The sequence below is a fragment of the Crotalus tigris genome, unplaced genomic scaffold (genome assembly GCF_016545835.1).
Source record: "Crotalus tigris isolate CLP2741 ecotype Arizona unplaced genomic scaffold, ASM1654583v1 scf7180000019068.10715455, whole genome shotgun sequence".
Classification (NCBI taxonomy): Eukaryota; Metazoa; Chordata; class Lepidosauria; order Squamata; family Viperidae; genus Crotalus; species Crotalus tigris.
This window is the reverse complement of record NW_024097358.1, coordinates 4,424,192-4,438,237: the sequence shown is the minus strand read 5'-3', so window position 1 is coordinate 4,438,237 and position 14,046 is coordinate 4,424,192. Positions and strand designations below refer to the sequence as shown.

The 14,046-nt window shown below is 44.2% G+C and overlaps 1 protein-coding gene across 1 annotated transcript in view; it reads right to left on the bottom strand.

Moving 5' to 3' along the window:
* The window catches only part of HDGFL3 (HDGF like 3), a 28,688-nt gene extending 27,807 nt beyond the window's left edge, over positions 1-881 (bottom strand). The window contains exon 1 of the mRNA XM_039358819.1: positions 852-881. Within this exon, the coding sequence (XP_039214753.1) occupies positions 852-881 (30 nt within the window). The remainder of the gene's footprint in view (positions 1-851) is intronic.
* Positions 882-14,046: the final 13,165 nt, after the last annotated feature.

The window sequence follows — 14,046 nt, the reverse complement described above, 5'->3', positions numbered from 1 at the left end:
CAGAGCTCAAGAACAGGCTTTTGCCCCAGGAGAAAGAGATCTGTCTATCTGGCTCTCCAATCAAGGCTGCTTCACAAAACCAGGGATCTCTCTTGTGACAGGTCAGCATCTTCCCAACCAGGCCTGGCCTTGCAGAAGAGGCTCAGAAATTCTGGAGTGGGGAAGGGGTGGACACAGGGGTTTTCTTCCCCTCCCCCACCCCTACCAGGGGTTTTCTTCCCCTCCCCCACCCCTCCCGCTCGCAAGGAGGAAGGGGGCGAGGCGGAGGGTGGCTTTCCGCCGGGAATTGGAGGGGGGAAGGGAAGGGGGGAGGACAATAAACGTTATCAGGCTGACCAGCCGAGGCTTCCTCTCCTTTACAGCCTTTTCGCTACAACCACCCGCCCGCCCCCATCTTCTCCTCTCCCATCCACGACTCGGGGGGGGGCGGGTAGGTGGGTGGGGTGGCTGCTTTGAAAGGCCTGGCCATGAGAAAGAGGAAGAAAGGGGGTGTGTGCCTGGGGGGGGGAGATCCCACTGGAGAAAGAGCCCCCTCTTCCTCCCCCATTTGAACGGGGGGGGCGTTCAGAGGGAAGAAAAGAAGGATGCAGGCGAGGAGGGGCGGCGGGCGGGGGAGGCTTGTCGCTCTCCTCCATCCCCGCGTTGCCAACACAAAGGCTCCATCAAGAGGCGAGCGCGAAAGGCGAAGCGGCGGCCAACCCTTTGCGGCAACGGGGAGGGGGGGTGGGGAAGGGATGGGCCTGGCTTGTGGGGTGGGGGGGTGGGGAAGGGGCCGCGCCGGGTGTTCCCCCCCCCCCCGGCCCCCGCCCCCCCCCCATCTCATCCGTCCCCTCTTCCCGCTTGCTACTCACCCGGGCCGAGCCATGCGGGTAGCCTTTCATTTTGGCGAGACCAGATCCCCGGCTTTGTATTCGCGGGGGCCTGGGACGACCATCCGGGGTCCGATCCAGCTTTGGCCCGCCCCGTCTCTCTTCCGAGGCCACCCCCAGCACCCTCCCAGGCCTTGCCCGCGATCCGCCGAGCTGGTGGAGGGGGGGGGGGCAAAAGAGAGAGAGGAGAAAGAGAGAAGAGAGGAGAGGGAGGAGGGAAGGGCGGCGGGGGAGGGGAAGATGCAAGGACTGCTGCCCCTCCCTCCGCCCCCGGGGGTGGGGGGGCGAGAGGAAAGGCGAATCGGTTTCCGGGGAAGGAAGGAAGCCTCGGGCGGAGCGGCGGCCGAAAGGAGGAGGCGACGACAGCGGTGGAAGAAGAAGAGGAGGAGGACAGGGAAGAAAAGGGAGCTGAGAAAGAGAGAGAGAGAGAGAAAGAAAGAGAGGGGGGGGGGGGGTGGGGTGGGGGGGAGAAGGGAAAGACCACCTCCGTGCGTGTGAGTGAGGGGAGAAAAGAAATGAGAGATGAGAAAGAGAAGGGGTTGCCTGCGTCCGTGTGTCTCTCTGTGTATTTGTGTGTCTGTCTCTCTTCTGTGTGTGTGTGTGTATGCGCGCCGTGCAAAAGGAGGAAGAGAGGGCCCCCGGGCCTTGTCTGCCCCCCCTCCAGCGATAAGCCGCTTGCGGGGCGTCCCACAAGGCGAGGGGCTGCGGAGTGGGAGGGTGCGGATGCAAAGGAGGGAGGGGGATGAGGAGGGGGGGTTCCAGGCTGAATCCCCTCCCCAGCCCGGCCTCGGGAACAAGGTTGCCCGAAGACTGGGGCCGCCTGCGCTGCGCTCTCACCTCCCTCCTTCTACGGGCTTCGCCCATCCTGGCTCTGGCCGCCGCCGCCGCAGCAAAGAGGGGGAATTCCTTTCTCTTGCACGACGGAACCCTGGATGCCTCTCCCTCCCTCCTCCTTTCCCTCCTTCCTTCCTTCCCTCTTTCCTTCCTTCCTTCCTTCCTTCCTTTCCTTCCCGCTCTCCTTTTTTTTGGAGGGGGCGCTCAGTTGGCTCGCTCGCCCGGCGTCCCCTTCCCCCGCTGTCTTCTTTCCACCACGCGGACATGCGCCCAACCGCAGCCCCGCCGGCCAGAAGGTCGTCCTTCTCCTCTCCGTGGCGCGCGCAGGGACGGACAACCCCCCTCTCCCGTCCGGCGCGCCCCCGCCGAGCGCGCCAGGCGAAGCGTGGCGGGCGGGGTGGGGGGGACCAGCGGAGGAGGGACCCTTTCTTCGCCGTGAAAATGGTTCAGGGGAGAGAAAACGCCGGCCGAGCGGGAAGGGGAGAACCGGTACCGGCCTCGCATTCCTTCCCCCCCTCCCCATTCCGCCTCCTTTGTATTCGTGCCTTTTCTCTGCGGGCGAACGCAAAGCCGAGGGCACAAGAGAGCGCTGGGGCACCGGGGGGGGGGCCCGGAGTCCCCCTCCGATGAGCTAGAAATGGGGGGTGTAGGGGGAGGGGGGGCTTGTGAGTTGAGTGTGCAAAGGGAGTGGGCAAAAAACCGGGCCCACGGGTTGAGTTTTGGTGGGTGGGTGGGGGGGATAAACTGAAGTTGATCTAAAAGCTAAAGCCAATTTTTAGCTCTCGAATCGAGAAGGGCGGGGGTCGAGTCTCGGGCAGAGTTCCCCCCCCCCGGGGGGGTGTTGGAAGACGGGGAAGAAGATAACAGAAACAAAGCCGTGTTGGTTATTGCACGTTTTTAATGGTGGGTATCTTTCTGTTATTTCCTCCATGTTTGCAACTGCTTTTAAGTGGCTGCACTTGTTTAACACAAACACAACAACATCAAAAGGGAGTCGACTCAGGAATAAATTAAAAAAAAATGGCAACTTTTGTCTTTACAACTCATCTCCTTTTGAAGTGTATTAATGCCATTAAATTATTAATATAGTTTTTAAAAAGCCCCAAACTGTCCTTCTGACATCTTCATCTCCCCATAGATTATAATAATTAATCTGCAAAACAAATTGCCTGTAAGCAAAAAAACTAATCATAAAATAGAGGAACAGTCATAGGAAAATGATAAAAATTAAACTGCTCTGGAACTCAACAAAAAAAAACAGACAATCAACACACCCCCAGACTTAAACTTGTCAATAGAAAGACAAAAAAAGTCTGGATAGTGGATGTGGCAGTGCCTGGAGATCAGAATAGAAAGAAGAATGGAGACGATAACAAAATACTACAAATAGAAATAGAAGAGTGGCAAAAGCACAAGGGTGAGTACTAGTCATACGCCTTGGGTGCAATTCCAAAAAACTGGAGCACACTTGAACACCATTGGCTTGACAAATTCGCTATTAGTCAATTGTCTGCTTCCTCCTCGACGATACTGTAATACCATCAAACACCAAATCTCTGCTCTAGATTGATTAAATAATAATAATAATAAGAATAAGGGACTAGATAGGTAGACAAAATGCCAAATCCAATAACATCTGGCTGACTGTGCGATGAATCGATAAGTTGGAAGATACTTGGAGAATATCTATTCCAACCCCCTGCTCAGGCAGAACCCTATACCATTTCCAGACAAATGGTTGTCCAATTCTCTTCTTAAAAACTTCCAGTGTTTAGACGCGCCCACAATTTCTGGAGGCAGGTGTTCCACTGATTAATTGTTTCTACTGTCAGGAATTTCTCCTTAGTTCTAGGTCTCTAAACTTATGCCTTTTTGGTTGCCTGCACTAGCATTAAAATCTCAGTTCAAAATGTTGTGCCTGCTGTGGAACCTCTAATGAATTGGTGAGATGTCCTTGTGATTGTGGTATTGTTAACTAAATTTGCGGAGGTAATTGCACCATTGATTGCTATCTTCACTCTAAATTAAGGAGAAATTCCTGACAGTGAGAACAATTAACCAGTGGAACAACTTGCCTCCAGAAAGCTGTGATGCTCCAACACTGGAGGTTTTTCAGAAGAGATTGGACAATCAATGGGACCGTGGTGGGCGAACCTATGGCACGTGTGCCATAGGTGGTACTCCTGAGCCCTCTCTATGGGCAACGCGTGCCGGTTGCCCCAGCCCCACCTCCCCCTGTGGCCTCCTCCTCACCAGCCCGCCCGAGGAGAATCGCGCGCGGTCGCGCGCGAAAATCGCGGCGGTCGGCGCGTCCGTCGGCGCGACTCGCCTTCCTGGGTGTGGCCGCACACAGCAGCCCAGCCAAGGATATGGCAGCCAGGGGCAGCGGGGACAAGACGCCACCCTTGCGCCCCCCATCGCAAGCAGTTGATGCTGTGGGCACAGGTGGAGGCTGTGTGCTGCCATGGCAGGTGCAGGGCCGGCTGGTGTGATCTGCGACAGGCCATGGAGGTGGTAGGTGGCCCTGCGGGCTGGCAGAGTGGGACGGGGAGGCAGGTGAGCAGAAGCGGGGGCAGGGTGGTTTGTGGGCACTCGGCATCTAAAGGTTCGCCACCACTGGTCTAGGGACGCCGCTTGAAGGCAAAGTTGGCTAGAAGACCTCCAAGGTCCGTCTAACTCTATGTTATATTAAAATCTGGGATGATGCCTGAGGTGGTTACATAGGAACTATCTCACATACGACCCCACTGCCCAAAAAAAACCAAAACCCAAAATCCCAAACATAGCTCAGAACAAAAAGACCCCAACACGTAACAGTACGCGTACGTAAAATTTTGCTTTTTCCTGGGTACATCTTTAACAAACTTTGCTGCATTTGAAAATGGTTTTGCTTATTGCGTGTTGCCTGAACCTTAAGCCTTGGTATTTAAAATCTTTATGCTGTTGTGATTTTTTCATTTTTTATTTCTTCAATACATACATTGTAAAGCCACTCAGAAGCTTCAAGACTGGGCTGTGCAGGGATGTTTTTTAAAAAATAAAATGATGCCCTCTGTTTTACTTCATTTTTATTAAAAGACACATAAATGCGTTTTAATCAATCACTCAATCTCTGGAACTTTGGGAATGCTCTTAATCGTTTTAATGCTCCTTCTGAAATGTTATGGCTGGAATGTTACTTATTCACTCACAAATAGTAGATTTAGAAGATTTCTTCTATTTTTATATGGAAAAGAATGTTGTTTTTCTTGAACCTCTTGAACCACTACTACACTATAGCTACTTAGTAGAAGTGAGATGTGTTCATTGTTGATTCCTTCTAATGCAAACAAATTAAAATGCCTGTATTAATTAATTAAAACATAATTAAATCTGTTTTGAATATTTTACACACTAAACCCTTTGACGGCTTTGCGAAAAAAAAAAAAAAGTGGGGACCACACTTGTTTGGCATTCAGAAGGCTTCATTGTGATTCAGTTTGTTTTCATTGCTTCTAATTAATTAAATGGATAAATCTTACCAAAAATGAAGCGACAGCAAACTTTGTCGAATATAGTTCTAACAAGGAGAATATTTTGTAGCTCATTGTTTGAAATGAGGGGTTCTTGGTCGCTCTCTGAGGTTGGGGTGGTTTTCTTTCTTGCAGACATTTCATTACCCAAACTAGATAACATCAATCAGTGTTAGGGGAGGATGAGGAGGCGGAGGAAGACAGCTGTGGGTCCTTGGTGCTCTCTGAGCTTTGCTTGTTTTCTGCAGACGTTTCATTCCCAAACTAGGTAACATCATCGTGCTAGTCCTAAGAAACCAATTTATGAACTAGAATATATTCATAGTCTTGATCATGTCATCTGTGTGGATGCCGCTTCCGTAAATCTGTTTTCTGGGTCCTGGCATAAAAATTTTACTACCAGTTCTGCAAAGTGGTGCGACGCTGAATCCCACCAATGCTATGGTGTCTCTGACATCCTGCCTGACCTGAATTTTAAAAGGATGTTTTAATTATGTCCCATGGCTCTGCATGATCTATCAGAGTTGTTGTCATTGAAGTAGGACTGGACTGTCCGGTCCTTGTATGCAATCCCATCCTGTTTTAAACTTTTCAGTGATGAATTCCCCCCTCCCCCCGTTTTGAGAGCAGTTACTCCATTTATAATCCGTTTTAAGCATTGATAATCCTAACGATGCCAAATTTTAGAAAAATCAATACTGTAGGTCCCTGATATCAGCCAATGTGGTTTCCACTTTCATGTCACGTTCTATCTGTTGCGCTATTTGGTGAGTGACATCTGTCATTGTCACTTCCACTTGCATTTCCCCAATTCTCCTCAATTCCCCCACAAAAATTCTCTTTAATTATACTTTAATATTTTCAAAGGTCGTTAGAATAGAATAGAATAGAATAGAATTGAATAGAATAGAAATAGAATAGAATAGATAGAATAGAATAGAATAAGAAGCAATAGAATATAGAATCGGAATAGAATAGAATAGAAGAATAAGCAATAGGATATAGAATAAATACAATAGAATAGAAGAATAAGCAATCGGATATAGAATAGAATAGAAATTAGAATGAATAGCAAAGACTAGAAGAATAAGCAAATAGGAATATAGAAAAATAGAATGAATATGAATAGAATAGAATATAATAGAAGAATAAGCAATAGGATTAGAATAAAAAGAAAATAGAATAGAAATAAATAGAATAAATAGAAGAATAAGCAATAGGAATATGAATGAGAATAGAATAGAATAGAATAGAACAGAACAGAACAGATGAATAGAGCTGGAAGGGGACCGTGAGGTCTTCTTAGTCAGCCCCCTGTTCAAGCAGGAATGTTGTTGTTGGACAAGTATGTCCACTGTTTCGCGAATCCCATGGACCCTAACGTGCCCCAATTTTCAAAGGTTTTCTTTCATTCAAAGAAAACTCGACTATTTTCTAAAATTATTTTTCCCTCTACGGGTTTAAAACATGCTTTTTTTTATTGAAAAGTTTTACAAAAATTACAAAATATACCCCAAACCTACCCCCCGAGCCCCCCTACCCCACTTCCCAGAGCTGAATACAGGGTAACAAATATAATAATCATAACCTAACTAACATTAACCAACTATGTAGATAAACAAATATAATGCACTTTAACTCTCTCTTAATACAGAATAAACAATTTACAAATAAACTTTATCATATAATCAAATTTAAATCCCAATTTATAAACAATACAATATAATAAAAATTCCACTAAACAATAATAATAATAACAATAATAATATTCAATAATTTATTCATAAAATAAATGGAACTTTTAGTCCCATATTTATTCTGAATATAATCTATCCATCTTCTCCAAACCAAAATTTATCTTTCTTGTGAATAATCCTTCAAATAAGCAGAAATCTTAGCCATTTCTGCTAAGTTTGACACTTTAAGCGTCCATTCTTTTAAACATTCTTGATGGAGCTCCCACAACTTCTAAAGGCAATCTGTTCCATTGATTTATTGTCCTCAGTGTCAAGGAATTTTCTCCTTAATTCCAGGTTGATTCTCTCCTGGATTAGTTCCCATCCATTGTTTCTTGCCTTGCCTTCTGGTGCTTTGGAGAATAGGTTGACCCCCTCTTCTCAACCAGTGCCCAAGAAGATGCTTCACAATTCCCTTTAAGCATTAATTGAACCTAGAAATATTTTTTTTCACGTAGTGGTGAATGGATTCCAGCAGAGGTCTCTCTTGACCAACAACTGCACTCTGTTGAGCAGCTGGAAAGGTGAAATCTGCCTTCTATTCTTTACACTGGTGTGAAGTTGGCTTAAAAGCAATTTCCCAGCAAGGAATGTAAATGGGATGAGCTATCCGGATCCTTTACAAATGGTTTGGAGGGAGCAAAGAATGTTAGAATGGGAACAGGAAAGGAAGAAGAGGAATATTGATAGCATTTGCCTGCCCTTTAAAGTTTAGAATACCAAGCTTGCTCTGTTCTTCTCTCATGGACTGTTAACTTCAGAGATCAAAATAGACAGTCTGGTGTAATGATTAAGGCATCTGGCTAGAAACAGGGAGGCTATTCATTCTAGTCCCACCTTAGGTACAATATCCAGCTGGATGGCTTTGGGCCAGTCACTCGCTCTGAGCCCTAGGAAGAAAGCAATGGCAAATTACTTCTAAGATGTCTGCAGGGACACATCCAGATAGTTATCAGGAGGCACAAAGTGAGTCAAAAGCACCCTCAACCCCAACCTCAAATCGGGGGGGGGGATCAGTCTTTGAAGTGTTAAGCACTGTTTCCTAATATTGGTCTTGCATTCTTCAGAAGCTGTTTTTCTACAAATGCCTGTATTTCAGTGTGCCTCAAATTTCAATCAGTCCGAATAGAGCTGGAAAGGGCCTTGGAGATCATCTAGTCCAGTGGTTCTCAACCTGTGGGTCGGGACCCCATTTGGGGTCAAACAACCATTTCACGGGGGTCGCCAAACAATGCAGTCCGCCATTTCCCCCCCCCCCTTTTCCTTAGCTGTGCTCCTCCCTTTTATTCTATTGGCTTTTGAAAGCCAATAGAATAGACTCTCTTGAATAGACTCTAATTCTATTGGCTTTCAAAAGCCAATAGGAATTGTCCAGGCTGTCTCTGCCCTGCTGAGCCCGCCAAAAGCCCCATTCTGCAAACGGTGCTGCACCAGTTGAGTAGTCCTCGACTTACGACCGGTTGAGTAGTCCTCGACTTACGCCCGGTTGGGGGTCACGGCATTAAAAAGGTTGAGAACCACTGCTTTAGCTCCTACTCCCCTTGCTCAAGCAGGAGACCCTGTACCATTTGAGACAAGTGACTGTCCAGTCTCTTCTTCAAAACCTCCATTGATGAAGCCCCTACAACTTCTGAGGGCAAACTGTTCCCCTGGTTAATTGTCTCCACCGTTAGGAACTTTTCTCCTTCATTTCCAGGTTGCTTCTCTCCTTGATTGGTTTCCATCCATTGTTCCTTGTCTTGCCTTCTGGTGCTCTGGAAAATAAGTTGACCCCCTCTTCTTCGTGGCAGCCCCTCAAATACTGGAACACTGCTCTCATGTCACCCCTAGTCCTCCTTTTCTCTAGACTGGCCATGGGTCCTGCAACCGTTCAGATTGTAGCCGGGCAGGAAAAGAAAGGGTTAAACCTATTTCCAGCTGTTGTATTGACCAGTATACAATGGTTGAGAAAGCTGACAACTGCTTTAGATTTTTTTTTTTCCCCTTCTCTTTGCTGGGGGAAAAAAGGAAGCTACAAAAATGAACTCCTTGTGGGTACCAAACAAAAGGAGATTTACTTTTGTCTGGAGGAGGAAAACAAAAAACTGCTTTCTGTGTTTCTAGGATCAGAAGCAACCTGCCACATGGAAAGGAATTGTAAAAAAAGGAGGCCTGGGGTTTGGACGTAGCTGGACACTTGTAAGACAAGAGCTTCAGAACCATGGAAGAAATGCTCAGAGATATTTAGAACTTCCCTGCTCAGATCTGAGCTACCCAAATAAGATTTTCTTTGAGCATTTTGGGTATTAACACCCAGAAAGGATGCAGATTAGAATAAAATGCTTCATTAAGCTCATGTTTCATAAAGTGAGATGCAAATGAGGATAATTCGGTTATTCTGTTATTCTTTCTACGATCATTGTGTATCCATCCTATCAAGCCCAAGAAAAGTCCAGAATGACATTACCCCTGAATTGTATCTGAAGAGGGAAGAGAGGGAAGAAAGGAGAGGAGAGAGAAAAGAGTAAAGGAGGGGAGAAGAGAGTAGGAAGGTTGGAGGAGGAGAAGTGGGGAGAAAGGGGAGGAGAGTGGTGAAGGAAAGAGAGGAAGAAGAGGGAAGTAGGGAAGAGAAGAAAGAGAGAAAGAAGGTAGAGGAGGAGGAGTGTGGATACAGTGAAAGGGGAAATGGGCGAGCAACACCAAAAGTCATGTGTATGCATTTATTTCATTTTATTAAAAGTATCTTATATATGAATGTAAAAAGAATGTATGTTAACATCTGATAAATATCATGGTATATATGTATGGGGTAGAGTTTGTAAAAATAAAAATTTAAAAAAGAAAAGTCCAGAATGGTATAGGCCAGGGGTAGGCAACCTTGGCTCTTTTATTGGACTTCAACTCCCAGAATTCCCGAGCAGTCCACTGAGTCATAAAAGAGCCAAGATTGCCTACCCCTGGTATAGGCAGCCCTGCCCTGGTGAGGGGTTGGACTAGAAGACCTCCAAGGTCCCTTCCCACCCTATTATTTTATGTTCTAAATCATAATATGTGTTGGAGTAGATATAGGATCCAAGTTGTTCTATCCTGGAGTATGGCTAACCTTCCTATTGTTGCAAAGAACATTTTTTTTAGACATTCCCAGTTTCTGCAACTGGATTACGGTTGATTGTACTCCCTTCTCCCAATTTTTGCAACAACTGTGTGAGGTAGCTAGGACTGAGAAGAGAGAAACTGGCTCAAAGTCTCCCCCAGTCTTTGACTCAACATCTTTACCACTTTGCTATGGTCTCTGGATTTCCAACAGCACAGCAATTTTCTTTTAAAATGTATGTCTCTCCTTATTTTCACTTTTAATCTTGAAAATATCTAAGGACAGACCAGGAAACTTTTTAATGAATTTCTCCATTTGCTCTTCCACACCGCCTCTCCAATAAAGTCTCTGCACTCCTAATTCATTGCGACATGTGTTGGTTGCTTGAATTTACATGGGAATGTTTGCAATCCAGATTCACCCTGTGCCCCGGTGACTGTTCACTCAAGTTACTGCCTGTAAAGCTACGCCTGCAGTCATGCTCATCCTTCAGATTAACTTGCCTGATTAAATAGGAACGCCATTTCTTCTCCAGCCTCCCACCTCCACCTTCTCCATGTCAGTTTCATTTCCTTGGGACATTGTTGGCAAAAAAATAAAATAAAATAAAATTAAGAGGGAGGTAGGAAAACTGGGGGGGGGGAGGTACTGTGCAGTAAAGAAAGGGTTGCTTAAATTCTTGACATTCCAAAGCAGAGTTGGCAGCCTTATAGCAGGCAGAAATTGTATTTTATTTTTCTGCGTACAAAGTTAGGGATTGAATTAAATGTCATGCAGAAGAATAGAATTTACTTGTTGGAAGTCCACAAGTCATAAAAGGGCCAAGCTTGAAGACCCCTGCCTCAGAATATAGTTCCTGCTTGTTCGTTGAACCCCAAAACCAATCTAAATGCTACTTAAACCTCTAAATATCTTACCAGCTTTAAAACAAAGGATTTCCTCTTTCTTTCCATCTTACTTGGCTCTCTAGATCAGGGGTCTCCCAATGAGGCAACTCGTGGACTTCAAATCCCAGAATTCCTTAGCAGCATTATCAGAATTCTGGGAGTTGAGGTCCACAAGTTGCCATGTTTGGAAGTTCCTGCTCTAATTTGATAAGCCATTCTGTTCTTTCACTCACTAACCAAGATGCAGAGGTGACCTAGCAGAGAGAAAACCTTCTTGATGGTAGCTCCCAGCATGTGGACCACTCTGTGAACAATATTCATCCATGTCCCTCACTTCCATTTGCAGTGTGGCTTGAATCTGGCTAGGATCAACGAGAGACAGTGCTATACATTTTTATTAACACATAAAAATTCTGGAAAAATACAAAACAGCATTACTTTGGCAGAATAGTGAGAAATCATAAGACGGGAGCAATACAACTTTCACTTACAGCACCCATTTCTTTCATTGCATTAAAAAACAATCTTAAAAATGAAGTAAGCACATTTACAAGAACATCAACAATAGGGCGAATTAAAAAGGAGAGTTGAAATCTATGGAAAAAGATGTGGTGGGCTTGAATTCTATGTCTAGCTATCCTGACCTCAGTTGGGTGGTGCACATGTCAGTGCAATATGGCCTTTAGAAATTGCAACATGGGAGCTGAGGCCCCAATCCTCTTTAGAGTATGTGATTCAGTAAGGCTGGAATAAAGGAGAAAGTTTTAATTTTAATCATGAATCAACATGGGGGGTTAGATTGTCCTAACTGACTTTCAACCAAAACTCATTCCCAGAAAAAAGGAATCCAACTTCGAAATGAAACACCTATGTTTGTAGACAATAAGACAAAACAAGAAGTTTAATTATTCAGATTTATTCTGTTCCTATCTTTTCCCTCTGGGTGATTCCTTTATTTGTCCATCCATCAGCCTAGGAGAACAATGCAGGTTGGAATCTGTCCAACTTCACTTCAGTGCTATGGACAAATTCAAAACTATGCTTGAGTATGTAGTTACACTCAATTTACACTGTTCCCTTGGATCTGTTCACTAACCCCTAAGACTGTATCTGCTAAAGCAGGGGTCTTCAAACCTGGCCCTTTTATGACTTGTGGACTTCAACTCCCAGAATTCTGGCTGAGGAATTCTGGGAGTTGAAGTCCATAAGTCATAAAAGGGCCAAGTTTGAAGACCCCTGTGCTAAAGCAACAGTTCTCCCCACCAAAGTGTCACCCCAATTCACCTTTTCACAGGTTGAGAATTGCCAAATTGTTTTTTGTGGGTCATCTTCATCTTGACAATGAGCTTTTTTCCGAGATTTTTTTTTTTTTAGGTATGCTTGGTGCATGGCACAGCTAAACCCTATTTACAGCTCAGCAGTTTATCTGAAAATGCTTTATTTAGTTTGTGAGCACTGATAAAACATCTGGGCATACTTGGCATAGTTAAACGTAGGAATGGCATCAATTTGGCCATTACTCATTCTATTCAAACTGGTTTACTACATCTTCAGACCACTTTCTGGAAATGCTGTTGTGGTTTACGAACAGGATTCCCACCACTTGAGCTTTCCTGAGCAATTCCTGAGATTTCTTTTTTGTTCTCTTGTAGGAGGGAAGGGTCTAAAACACAAAAGAATCCGCAATATTCAGCATTTGCTTCTTTTTTTAGATTTAGATTTTAGATTTTTTTTTTAGAGACTTGCCAACTTTATTAATCCTGTTGCAAGTCACAAGTCTTCCTCTTTGTCCTCTGCTAACTTGGCTTATTCATGGGTTGGTTTACAACTCATTCTATTCAACCTTATGTAAATATCAATGCTGCTGCAAAATTATAATCTTCAGGTTTTGGATGAATTTCCATCCAAAGCATGCAAAACAGTCTCCGGATTTAAGTATATTGGGTCCACATGAAAAACTAGGGATTTCAACCATGAAAACTTTTAAGACCTATGGACTTCTGGGAGTTGAAGTCCACATGTCTTAAAAGTCACCAAGGTTGGACATCCCTGCTCTAAACCATTGTTCTCTCTTATCCAGTCTTCAAAATCCCATTTTGAAATCAGTGCACAAATCCAATTTGGTTTGAAGGAGTCAGTTTATAACTGATGGTTTCTTTGGAAATTGGTAATATAAACGGTCCCTTCCCTTATGACTCTGGAGCTGCCACCCAATCTAACTTAACCATTAAAAAAAAAAAGCTTGAACTCTAGTAACAATAAACTGGGTCTGCAACCTTTACACCCCAGAGCAACAATAATGCAACTGGGTTTATGGGACAGGACACACTCTGTGGCTTAGAATAAATTAATCACTGGGATATGTGAGTATCCAAGATAGATAACTTGCCCTATTTATCTTATCTGCGATGTAAAAACTATTTTTGTTTATTTTAATATTAGTCAGACATTACACAACAGCAACAACAACAAATAACAGATTTTCGAATGTAGCAAGTTGCAAAACTCTGGGGAGGAGAGAGATCCCATGTCAAAGAAACAAACAAACAAAAAAGAATTTGAATCATTTTGGTATCGTATGTATCTAATGTGCATTTGGCATCATGCTTGCTGAATACAATGGATCAACCTATGATATAAACATGTATCCTTCAAAGGCTTAGTGATAAAAAAAACAACACCTTTGAATTCCTTTCCCTATTCATAGTTATTTCACGTTTACACCTGCCATACACAACCACAGTAATCCTATCGCCTGACTGAAAATTAAATAGCACTAAAGTGTTTTTTAAATAAAATGTAAGACCATTGTCATTAAGTGCATAAGACATAACAACATACTGATATGCATAATGACCAGGATGTGGAATATTATTCATGTATACTAAATAAATGTGGTAATACAAAACAGAACATCATCAAAGTCAGTGGATGATTCTTATTGAATTTGTAATGAAATATTGATCTTCTGCCCAGCCCACTATTGTACATCAACACAATAGACAGATTTCCATTCATATTCATAGATCTTCCCGCTTTAATTTCACATCGCTTTCTGCCAAACTCTGGAAAATGTCAAATACATTTTTTCCCCAGGATTTAATTTTTCTCAGTGTAGCAATAAAAAAGTGCAGT